Source organism: Nothobranchius furzeri, chromosome 14 (genome assembly GCF_043380555.1).
Source record: "Nothobranchius furzeri strain GRZ-AD chromosome 14, NfurGRZ-RIMD1, whole genome shotgun sequence".
Taxonomy (NCBI): Eukaryota; Metazoa; Chordata; class Actinopteri; order Cyprinodontiformes; family Nothobranchiidae; genus Nothobranchius; species Nothobranchius furzeri.
The window spans coordinates 58,172,804-58,185,904 of NC_091754.1; the positions used below are offsets into that span (position 1 = coordinate 58,172,804).

The 13,101-nt window shown below is 43.9% G+C and overlaps 1 protein-coding gene across 2 annotated transcripts in view; it reads right to left on the reverse strand.

The window, feature by feature from the left end:
• The window catches only part of LOC107395602 (zinc finger protein 665), a 67,307-nt gene that overhangs the window by 42,610 nt on the left and 11,596 nt on the right, over window positions 1-13,101 (reverse strand). For both annotated transcript variants that reach the window (XM_070544224.1, XM_070544225.1), the window contains exon 3: window positions 7,350-7,712. In XM_070544224.1, the coding sequence (XP_070400325.1) occupies window positions 7,350-7,712 (363 nt within the window). The remainder of the gene's footprint in view (window positions 1-7,349; window positions 7,713-13,101) is intronic.

Below are 13,101 nucleotides of genomic sequence, written 5' to 3' on the forward strand. Positions count from 1 at the left end.
AAATCCAACAGAACCAGTCGGGCTGATTCGGTTCCGGTTTGGTCTCGGGTGACAACTCTAGCGCTCAGCCCTGCAGTACCACATTAAGGCGGAGGTAAATGTGGAGGACGCTCACTCTGACAGATTTGGATCTGCGCTGGTGCCGCCATTAAAAAAAACAAAACTACATTCCACTATAATCGATTATGGCGTACTCTTCTACGATGCAGAATCGTTTATGTCCGCATCCCGATGCATCAATTATTTGATTATTTTCCTCAGCTCTACATAATACCTAGGTGGCACTGCTGCAAAGGTTAACGTGTTTTAGCTTATAACTTCCAAACCCTATGCCTGACATACAAAACCTTCTGTTTCCCTTGACCATTGGCTGATTTAACAGCGTTTTAAGATTAACCACACCAAGTTTCACCTGACAATATTTTTCCCTATGTTGCAAATGTAGTGTACCAAAAGGACAAGTATTTCATCAAAAGTGACCAGAACTTACAGGTCAATTTGACACTGCAGGACAAAAATGACTTCAAAAGTCCATATGATCATATTTTGTTGAATGAACAATATGTTTAAACCCATAGTGTTTGATAAATGTGTCCTATACTTGACATTGTGGTTTAAAATGTATATTTTTCCTGTAAACATTATTTCAGAGCTTAAATTACACCAGCTAAGTATTAGTTTATTTCATGTTAAATCTATCCACATTTTCACACTAGGGATGCAACAACAATGTTGGCTAAGCTTGTCGTCATCGATTGGTTGTGTTGTGCATCCTTTATGTAGCAGTCAATGCGCGCAGCTTATCTGATGCGTCAGCAGAGCCGACCGAGGCAGATCAGAACGGGAGACACATCTGTTGCACATGTAGTTATTGTCTAAGGAAGATGCCTTTTACTGGCACGCAATGTGCTTATCTAGGTGCTGTGGAGGAAAACTGAGAAACCAGCAAAGACACAGGGGCAGAAACAGTCCAAAGTTTGGTATCATAAGCACTACGACTGCAGCTATCGAATATTTTTGAAATGGAGTACTCTGTCATATCTTTTATCGATTAATCGAGTACTCTAATAAATTACCCTTTTGTGTTTGTTAACCATTATATGAAATAGCATGTTATGAAATATGAAAGACCTCTTAAAATGAGCAAGCAATTGAAAGTTATTCTTCCAAGTTTTATTCAAAATTACTTTTCAAAACTTAAACTTTACTTAAAAGTGAAAAAATGCTTGTGCATAGGGCTGCTCAATTAATCGAATTTTAATCACGATTACGATCGGAGTTTTGAACGATTATAAAAACAAAACAAGCCGATTATTTGCTCCTCCCACTTGCGCTGCCCCGAGTTGCAAATGAAGCGCTCCTCCACAGTGTTGCCAACTTGGCGACTTTGACGCTATTTCTAGCAGCTTCTCAGACCCCCTTCTTGACTTTTTAAATCTTAAAAGTACCTAGCGAACACCTCAGAAACATCTCTGGTAACCCTTAGCTACTTTCTGGATAACTGTCGTCGACATTTCCTGCAGGTTAGCTAAACACTCCGCCTGCGCTCCGGACCGTTCTTCAGGACATTAGGAAAGGGAATGATGCAGTGATGTGTCAGTCGCGAAAGAACCAGCTCTCGGAGCCGGCTCCCTGTTGGATTAACCAGAGTGAGTGACGCACACCGTACCTGCGGTCTCCTGAGCCGCTAAAAACGGCTAATGTGCATGTGCGGCGTGCTAAACACACGTGCAGCTTGCCCTGATTGCTGTGAGACCGGGTTGGGGGTGGGGGGTGCAGCTGTGGTTGGGACAATTATTACATTCACTGATGGACCTGTAAATAAATAGTTTATAAATAAGGCAGAAATAACTTCCTCACGCTGATAACTAATAACTAATCTCTCTGAGGACACAGCGCTAGTGCACGCTCCTACAGCACCTTGACACGACTCAATAAATAATCAGGACAAAAATAAATAAGAAACAAGATGATCACTAAAAGAACTCCTGATTCCCAGTATAAAAAGACCAATATACTTATAGCTCATAGTCTATGACCCAAGGGCTATAGACCTTGGTTTAACTCATTTAAGTCTAACCAGTACAGACCCAAATACCAACATCTTGCAAATACTGGCAGCAAGAATGATACAGTGGCATTTATAACAAATAAAGGCAAATAAATTGATGTTCACAAAATATTGCATAACATTTATTGAGTCGTGTCAAGGTGCTGTAGGAGAGTACACTAGCACCGTGTCCTCAGAGAGATTAGTTATTAGTTATCAGCGTGAGGAACTTATTTCTACCTTATTTATAAACTATTTATTTACAAGTCCATCAGTTAATGTAATAATTGTCCCAACCACAGCTGCACCCCCACCCCCAACCCCGGTCTCACAGCAATCAGGGGCAAGCTGCACGCGTGTTTAGCACGCCGCACGCACACATTTAGCCGTTTTTAGTGGCTCAGGAGCCCGCAGGTACGGTGTGTGTCACTCACTCTGGTTACTCCAACAAGGAGCCGGCTCCAAGAGCTGTTTCATAGCGACCGACACGTCACTACATCATTCCCTTTCCTAATGTCCTGAAGAACGGTCCGGAGCGCAGGCGGAGTGTTTAGCTAACCTGCAGGAAATGTCGACGACAGTTATCCAGAAAGTAGCTAAGGGTCACCAGAGATGTTTCTGAGGTGTTCGCTAGGTACTTTTAAGATTTAAAAAGTCAAGAAGGGGGTCTGAAAAGTTGTTGGAAATAGTGTCAAAGTCGCAAAGTTGGCAACACTGAGGAGCGCTTCATTTGTTACTCGGGGCAGCACAAGTGGGAGGAGCAAATAATCGGCTTGTTTTGTTTTTATAATCGTTCAAAACTCAGATCGTAATCATGATTAAAATTCGATTAATTGAGCAGCCTTATTTTATAGTAGTGCAAAGATTGTTGCCTTTTACAAAGGGGAGCCAAGTAGGGCTGCAACAAACGATTATTTGGATAATCGATTAATCGGATGGGGTCTCGACACGATTAATCGATTAATCGGATTACATGGGGAAATTTTTAAAAACTGCTAGGGAAACGTTATTTCTCTCCTTCCTTCACTTTATTTAACACAACATTATTAGAAAACAGTTCAATAGCAGAAAAACAACATGCCATCACCTAAATTGTCTTATAAGGTGTATAGACAGAGACCCTAAGCTACACCTATCTGTGACCTAAAATGCTTGGTCCAAGTTAAATAGCTTAAGGGCAATTCTCATCTGTTTTGTTTGATCTCATCTGCTGACATTTATTTTAAATGTAATTAAACATAGGCTGTGAATTAATCAAAATTGATCACTATTTCCAAAAATGACTGAAAAAATACCAAATAAAACAAAAGTAAATGAATGCCATCCTCCTTGCGATGATGCCCTGGGCAACTGCCATAAAGTCACATCAAGAAATGCTGCTGATCATTCCAATGATCCCAAATAGACTCACATTAGGCCACATGAAAGCAACTGAACCCAAAAATATATTAACCAGTATATAACTGCACTCTCACACAACACGCCTGCAGCAACAGTTAGGACTCCTCCCTCCCTTTTAAAAGCGTTTTTGCTTCTGAGGACATTGTGGTTGTAAAACCACATGCTAGTAGTCTGGCCCCGGTGTGATCAACCAGTTTCTGCGGGAATGTGACGGCGGAACCAGGGCCAGATTAACACTTTGTTGTACCCTGTTCAACAATATTCAAGGGCTCCATCATCACGACCCAAGGATCACCATAATGTGGTCACATACAGAATATTTTACTGTAATATGCAGTAAATATACTCAATACTTGAAATGCCTGACAACATGTAACCCGCCCAGAGTAACCTTTGACCCACCCTCGTGTGGACTGACCAATGAGGAGAGGGTCTTAACTTGAGGCCCTCTCTTCATTGGTCAGTCTGCATGAGACTGACTCTCAACTTACGTTCAGTCGTAGGCAGCGAAGCGTCTCTGTGCAGTGCAAAAGCCCAGGTGGACAGTTTGTTTAATATAGGGTGACCATATTTCCATTTCCAAACAAGAGGACAGGGGATCTGTGCCTATGACGTCACACTATGGCAACGCCACACAAACCATGTTGGGACCCATTTTTTGTAAGAACTAAATTAATATCAGATTCTGCCAATAAAAGGGCTCTAAAACAATTCATATGTAAATATTTTGCATATTTAATGCAAAATCTAATTTTTCTGCTTTAGTGCTGCAACAAGGTTTTATTAATAATAAATTATTATACCTTTTGTTTTACTACAGCATCGGTAAGCTTCCTGTGCACAGATTATTAAGGATGCTTGTTTCAGCTGTGAGATTAGACGATACGATCAATGAAAAAATAAGTTGTCACACACTCCATGGAAACTTTCAGAGAATCCACAAATAGTGGCTTTCAAATGGTTTTGTTACTTTTTGCAAGTTTATAAAAGCAGCAGATGAGACAGCATGTCTGATAATTTAGTTTTTCATCTGATAATATTAGAACATGTCAGTAATGTCTGAGGGGCTTTTATAAACACTGTATAACTAACACTACTGGAGAGGGCATGAATTACACAGAGGCTTCTGGGGAGCCCAGTTATTGGGGGGGGGGGGGGGGGGGGGGGGGCATTTTGCCTTGGCCCCCAAAATGTCTTGAAACGGCCCTGGGTTTGTGACTGAGTTTTGAAGGTGATCTGAATTGTATCAGATGTATAAATATTACATGTGTAGAACTTATTGTTTTTTACTGGTAAAAACGTGTCGTGGAGATAAATCTACCTACATTTTACTTTTCAACACTTTGTTTTGTTTTCTTGTTTTTAGTGAACTATTTTCCTGTCCTGTCTGTCTCTCATCTTCCTGCATCTCCTCTTAATTCTCCAGAAAATCTGTTGCCTGGATTCTTACCTTTTCACCTCATCGGTTACTTTTGAGCAGATCAAAGGGATCTCCTGACCGAAAAGCGCAGAGCGCGTTTTCGATGCTGCGTGAGGTGACATCACCACAGCACAGGTGATGAGCTCCGCAGTAGCGAGCTTCAGGCACAGATAAGACAGAAAATAGAGAACATGTGCGGACATGAACGATCGTGTGCTAATTATAGTTTTTTGGTTGCGCCACTTTGAGAATGGACCGTGCGCTGGAAGCAGCTGCCTGGATCGCTGTGCAGCAATGCGGAACCGGTTCGCAGCAGCGCAAGTCTGCCGGCTCTCCCTCGCGCTGATCTGCGGCTCTCCCTCGCGCTGATCTGCCGGCTCTCCCTCGCGCTGATCTGCGGCTCTCCCTCGCGCTGATCTGCCGGTACCGGCTCTCCCTCGCGCTGATCTGCCGGTACCGGCTCTCCCTCGCGCTGATCTGCGGCTCTCCCTCGCGCTGATCTGCGGCTCTCCCTCGCGCTGATCTGACTTGCTCTGGTCTGCGCGCAACGGCGGGCGGGAAGGGGGGGGGCGCTTTTGGAAGAGTTGTGCGACACAACGAATCGATGACGCAATTCGTTGCCAACGCTTTTAGTAATCGATTTTCATCGAATTTATCGATTCGTTGTTGCAGCCCTAGAGCCAAGTCTCCTCTCTTTCCGGTCAGCTCACGGGTCCCCGGAAGAACGAAAAAATTAATGCAAGTCAACGGGGCCAAAAACTTTCTAATCTGCTTTGCCTTACGCCCCGGATCGCACATATGTTGTACTGCAATTTAGATGAAAAGTAATGATGTGTTTTTCGACCACACCAGTTGTATTTAAATAATAAACATTTTATACTATGTTATTGTAGATTTAGTAATTCATTTTATGCACAGCTTTGTGTATTTTCTAGTGATGAATAGAGGTGTGAATCTTCACTTGTCTCCCGATTCGATTCCATTACGATTATTGGGTCAACGATTCAATTCGATTCGATATCCCGATGCATCACGATTATTTCATATTGATTTGTTTTCATCGATAAATAGAAGATGTCAGATAATTGCTTTTTTTTTTTTTTTATCAAAAATGTAATTGACACAACCTGCCAGCCCTCAAAAGCTCTCCATTCACAGCAGGTTAGGACAAAACATTTTAAACATTTAAGAAGATTTAACAAGGTAAAACATCTGTTTCCTGGTTCAACACCACGCCTCAGGCTGAGAAAACACGCTTTACAAAATCTCACAAAATCTAAAAAGGTACTGAAAACCCACAGGACACAACATAATGTAATAATCAGATACAATAATGTGTTCATATATGAGTGTTTAATGTCTCTGAGCAGCTCTAGAGTCAAATATTTATGCCACAGTTGAAGGGTGTCAGAAATAACACCAAATGAAATGTTTCACTTAGTTTGTTTTTTATTTGAACCCAGTGGTTCGTTTCTGAAATGTTGGAGAATGAATCAAGTTCTGTTTGATGCAGAAAACAATAAAACATAAAACAAATTCTACACTTCCAATATTATTTAAGATGTGTGTTTTATTCTTTCTGGTAACACCAGCAGAAGGCTGTGGGCTAGATTAGGATTAAATTACCCAGCTGATGGATCTCCTTCACTAACCAGCTAACTACAAACCTTTCCACTAACCTGTCCCTTGTCACCCTCACCATGTAACCCTCATGTCCATGCTGTCTCTGGAGGAGCAGATAGGAGACACTCCTGTAACTTAAAATGAACCAAAGCTTCCTCCCAGTTTTTTAAAATAGAATTTAACATCAGTTTATCATCATGAAACAAAAGAATAAAGTGGAACAAGAACTTTCTTCTATTTCTCTCTCCTTTTAATTTCTCCGTGTCCCTAAATAAAAGAGACAGACGATCACGCTGCAGCCGCCGTCACTGACCCCGCCCCCTCCCCAAGACCGGATCTCCCTACATTACAACAAGCAGTCTGACTGAGGTTTCCAGGAGAAATAATAATTAAATTATGAAAATAACGCGTGTTTGGAGCATCGGTTTGGAGGAGCGTCCTCCGATCCTCTCGAGCAGTCTCCCCCCCCCCAGCGCGCCGCGTGACAACCCGCTCAATTAACATAATTCACGGCCCAAATCCAACAGAACCGGTCGGGCTGATTCAGTTCCAGTTCGGTCTCAGGTGACAACTCCAGCGCTCAGCCCTGCAGTACCACATTAAGGCGGAGGTAAATGTGGAGGACGCTCACTCTGACAGACTTGGATGCAGCGCTGGTACTGCCGTTAAAAAAACAAAACTACATTCTACTGTAATCGATTATGGCGTACTGTTCTACGATGCAGAATCGTTTATGTCCGCATCCCGATACATCGATTATTTGATTATTTTCCTCAGCTCTAGTGATGAATTAATTTAAGAAACAAATACTGTGAGAAGCCGTAAGAGCTGGTTAAGACAGACACACACACACACCTGTTGATGCTGCAGGGGAGGCATCTCTGACCTCAGCCTCAGGAAACACTGAAGAAACCCGTTGCTCACTGCTTGGTTCTGGTCCATCGTAGTTTCTTTCCTCATCAATAGGAGTTGAAAAGGAGGTAACATTCTCCAGCTTCACTACAAACTGCTCTTCATGCTGACTGATGCAAAGCTCCTCTTGTTCTATAATCGGCAAATGTTCTGGGTTATCCTGCTCCACTTTAATCTGCTGAGGTTCTGGTACCTCATGTAAAGGTTCAGCTTGTTCCTGGTCCAAACTGGAGGTCCTCTCCTGGTTCCAGAGCTGCTGGTCAGTCAGAACTTCCTCATCTTTCTCGATGCAATGCAGTGGGAGTTCTGGACAAACAGACCATACAGACACTGACTAATGTGGCAATAGGAAAAAAACGTCACCTGAACCATCTGATGCATCTAAAGATGTTCAGGACAATAATGAACGCTTAACAATGGCGGTTTTACAGTGCAGTGCTCCTGTAGAACCGGACCGTTACATTTGGCACTGCCTCGGAGACGGGAACTAATGCGCCAGAGAAATTTCAATTCACACGAAGCCTTTAGATTGTTGCACACTCACTGTCCTGTTTGAATACAAAGACTTTTGAATACAAAGTGGAGAAAAGAGAAAGCAACAAACCACCACAAACAGCTGTGGATGACTAAGGGCGAAAATGCAAGATAATGAAGGTAAGCAGCACAGTTTATTTTCCTGATGTAAATGTTTTGATCATTAGATGTCCTTAACTTTAACGGAATTGTGCACTTAACTTTTTAATTACATTGAAATCTGGCTCCATAATTTTAATATGTGCATTACTTATTCTTCCCAGGGTTAGTGACTGATAAATTTGTGACAGTGAGACGTGTCCCTTCCCACATTTGTCCCCTCCCAGTCAAGATGCTTTTGAAGTTGTCTCTTGTTCATGAGTAGCTTGAAACAAGGAATGCCAAAGCTGAAACCCATGTCTTGCATATGTCTGTGCATGGTGGTTGACTTCAGCTGCAGTCTGCCCTTTGTTAATTCCCCCCTACATTTTGTAATGAGTTTCGTTTCACGATCCTGTCCAGGATGCAGTTTTGTACACTTTTTCCTACCACATATTGTCCTTCCCTTCACCTCTCTATACATGTGCATGGAAAGTGCTATATACAGACAGCCTCTTTAGCAATGACCTTCATGTCTTACCGTTCTCCTTGCAAGGTGTTAACGGTTGTCTATTGGAATCCTCCCTATGACTGTGTACACTACAGAAGTCGATTGAAGGACCATTTAAAAGTCTTTCGCACATGTTTTGAGTGTGGAACCAGGGGTCTTCGATACTGAACCTTTTCACAAAATTCTAGTATTCTGAGATCCTGACTTGTGGATTTTCATTAATTGTCAGCTATAATCATCAAAATTTAAGAACTTAACCTTTGAAATATATCATTCTGTTTGTAAATAATTAATCAGATATACAAGTTTTACTATTTTACGAAATTACTGAAATAAATATGTCATGATTATCTAATTTTATGGCACTTAAAGATGCTTGAGCCACCTCAACTGGTTCCTGTCAATATTGAGGACCAGCGGATGTACTCCGAGCGGCTCCCAGATGACAGAGCTTCTCACCCTATGTCTAAGAGAGAGCCCAGCTACTAGGGCTTAACGATCTCTCACTTTTGGACCAAAATTGCAATTTTAAACTTTGGCTGAACGATTCTGGAAAGTAAACAAATTACAATTTTTTTTTCAATTTTGCAATTTAATTCACAATTATTTTCTCAAGGGGCTTTTCTCATTTTTCAACTAACAGAAGCAAATAAATAAATAAATAAATAAAAAACTATGTAACTTGTACGAAATATAAACAAGCTAATGTATCTACACATCATATCAATAAGTTTATTTGTCTACATATGTATTAGGGCTGTAGCGAAGCCTCGACGACGTCGACGGCTCGATTCTAGAAATTTGTCGACGTCAGATCCGGAAGTCGACGCACCGCGCCCACTTGTTGCATCCCCAGGAGTTTGGAAATAGAAGAGGAATCTGCATGTTTTTCCTCTAGTTCGCCCTCTTCTCCGCCTTCACCAACATCTCCGCCAAATTCCGAAGACCCGGAACAATGTCCGTCCACTACTAGATTCTTTTCCTGTTTTGCCCGCCTTCGTCTCCCGGCAACGGACAACAACTTCCGGGGTCAGATGCGCTGCTCCGTCTCTACCGCAGATGTAGGACATCACCGGGAGCGTTTCTCGCTTCATTAAGGAGCATCTTTCAGACATGAGGAGAGCAGTTTTGGTGGTGGCAGTCTCTTCTCCGTGCTGGTCTGTTTGCTGCTGGGTGTTTTTGGTTTATTTAAACTTGGTAACTTGAACTTAACGTTGGTAAAGCTACTGTTAGCATCTTCGCTAACAGCTTCTTGCGTTTGGATAAGCTGTTACGTTTTGGTTTAGAGTTCATCTTTTTTGTGGTGCAGATCTCCCTTTTATTACATTTAGAGTGTTGTAGGGTTTTCGGTTTAGTTTAAAATATCACCTTGAGTTTGGTTTAACCACCCAGTTTAGAGTTTGGACTTTTGGAGATCCTTATTTTGGTCCAGAACCCTGTAATCTTTGCCCAGTGGGACATCCCTAGTTATTTGTACTTTGTTTTAATTCCCCACAGGCAGAATTAGTTTTATTATTCCCAACCTGTGGATGGAAAGATTTATGTTTTTTTGTAGTTGTAAATAAACCTGATCATCATTTTAACTTTTAAATCCCGTTATTGTCCCTTCCTTTTTGCACACGAGCCAAACTCCCCAGGAAGAGTCGTAACACCACTCGCCTCACGCACATAAGTGACCAAAACAAAGCAGCATGGAGACACTCCGTCTCCAACCACCTCTCAGGCAGCAGCCTGCACTCCCAAGTTCTACACGTCACCAGAACATAACCAACCAACACAATAAAAGCAGTGTTATACAAAATGGAAGGCCTGTAGTGTTTATTCTATTTTATGGGCTGCATGGTGGCGCAGTGGTTAGCACTGTTGCCTCGCAGCACGAAGGTTGCAGGTTCAAAACTCGGCTGCGGCCTTTCTGCGTGGATTTGCGTGTTCTCCCCATGCATGCGCGGGTTTCCTCCGGGTACTCCGGTTTCCCCCACAGATCACAACATGCCCTATAGGTTAACTGTTGTACGTCGCTTTGGATAAAAGCGTCTGCCAAATGAATAAATGAATAAAATGAATGAATATTCTCTTATAGTAAGAATTTATCAATTTTTTTGAGGAATTTATTTGAGATTTTCTGGTTTTTGTTAATTCTGCAATAGAAAAATAATCATTAGACTAATTTTCTAAATAGTCATTAGAATAGTCGACTATTCGATCAAATAATCGTCAGAATAATCGTTTTAAAAATAATCGTTTACCCCCAGCCCTAATATGTATAATCACTCACAAGTAAAGAAAAATGTTGTACTTGAAGATGCTATGCTTTGAAGCCAGGAGCACATCCCTTGAAGGAGCATAGGTATTAGCATCAACTGTGAACATTTATTTGCAGAAAAGAGATGTCACATTTATTGTTTTACTGTGTTTGTTTTAATAAATCACAGTGCATTTAGTGCCAACCACAACCTTAAGACATGTGTTGAATGTGCCCAAATTTATACTTATGAGAGCACCATGTGAGCACCTGTGTGTGTACCCTTGCATGTATATGTAAGGTTTCTCTATAGGAGCGTTCAATAGAGTGTGAGCGGCCACAGATCTCCCCCCAAAGACGTGTAGATGGAATGAGCTCCAAGTCTCAGAGATCCTGGAGTTGCCACAGAGTGCAGGGACCCCAGAGAGACTGCAACCAGAAAAGCCCCTGCCCGCCTCGAGAGGTGCAGAGGATTGCCCCGGGGGGCCACAACCAGCATAGTCTATCCCGGGGGATATCAGCGGCAAGCCCACAGGCTCGCCTGCAGCCTCCCACCCCCTAGCCGGCCGAGCGCGGAACCCAGCGACCCGGGACCCAGGGGTGACCAGCCCCTCCGGGGACCCAACACAGCCCGGGGACTCAGATCCCACCAGGCAGCCACCGGGATTGATCAGGCAGACTACAAAAATCTTAAACCCCCTGACCCGAGAGCTGGGAACACTCAGGCAGACCAAGGCACCACGCTCCATACCAAGTGTGGCAGGGGGAGGGGAGGAGAAGATGTATAGCAGCAAAAGAAGACCCAGGAGAGGGGAGGAGTCAAAGGCCCCACCTGACATAAAGTCATACACAAACACAGTGACACACTCCCTCCCTCATGTTCACAGATACTCCTACAACCTAAGACTTACAAAAATGCACACCAGACACCCACTCATGCCCCCCATACACACCCTATTCACTCTGGTCCCGGTACTGCTGCACAAGGGGTACAACCATCACCGGTTCCCAGAGTTCGCCCTTTCTGCTGGGGTGCTGATGAGCAGGCTCCCCCACCCAACGCTGGGCAAAGCAACCCACCACCCCAGGCCCCAGCCAGATCCCCCTCCTAGCCTCCAGCCCCGGGAAGCCAAGCGACAACAGAGGTGTGCTAAGACCTCTAGTCTCCCTCCGCCTGCTCAAATACTGTGTTGGTGTGTGTTGATGAGGTGTATTCGTGGCTGTTGTGAGCGGGCAGTGCAGGCATTGTCTGGCCTACGCCAGCTGATTCCACCACAAAACCTCTCTTACCCCACTTGTGCTCTGTGTCTAAGTGCAGTTTCAAATTGGAAGTGGGCACCGGCACTTGGGATGAGGTTGAAAGATCCCCTTGCCAAATGCTGTTGAATGTGCTCACTCCCAAGGCCCTCAGTGTGTGTTTGTGTGGAATGACGTTGGTGGAAGTGTTTAATGTGCAAATAAAATTGGGGGGCAGGCTGCCACAGGAATGCGGAAATGGGGTCCATACCCACACCCCCTGACTTGTCCACCCCCCAAGGTCCTGTGTGCATGTTTGTGTGATGATGTGAGAACAGGAGGAGAAAAATGTGTGGGGATGGGGACGAATGGCTGACTGGCCCAAGCCCTCCAGGGAGCCAGCTCCTCCACTGGCTCCAATAGGCACCTCCGTTGCCAAAATGCCACCCAGGGCATGGAGATCCCAGCCCATCCTGCCAGGGCCCAAAGCAGCAGCATTGCAGAGCTCCACGGAGTCAGAGGAAACCAACGCAGCCCCATCCCAGCAGAATATCTACTCCCATCCCTGCATTTGCACAGCTTCCAGAATATATAAGACATAGCACATCCAGGTAAGGTTGTGTCCTCCCCCTCCGGAACATCTCCCACCCCGATGATTGGACAGCAGAGGAGCCAAGGTCTACCTGAGGACCCTGAGCCTGGGCCAGGCAATGCCACATGTTCCCGCCTTCTTCCCGCAGCATACGTCAGGACCCGACCCCCAAGGCCCTGCCCAGATCCCCACACGGGGTTGGCCACCCCCACACCCCCAGACCCCCACCCAGACCTACTCAGGAGCAATGCAGCCGCCAGGCTTATTGAAGTCTTTTGTGTTTAGAGTTTTTGACATCTTGTCCATGCAGAGCTTCCGTAGTTCAATTACATCCATAGCTGCTAGCCAAAACTCATGGTTTCCTAGCTTTACTAAAATATCTGTATGTACTTACTTGATTTATGGCAAGTTTTACTTACAAGACTCCAAATGTAATCATTTGGCATGTTCCTTATTCGGAATTTGTAAGAATGTAATCGGCGATATTAGCATTAGCATTGTG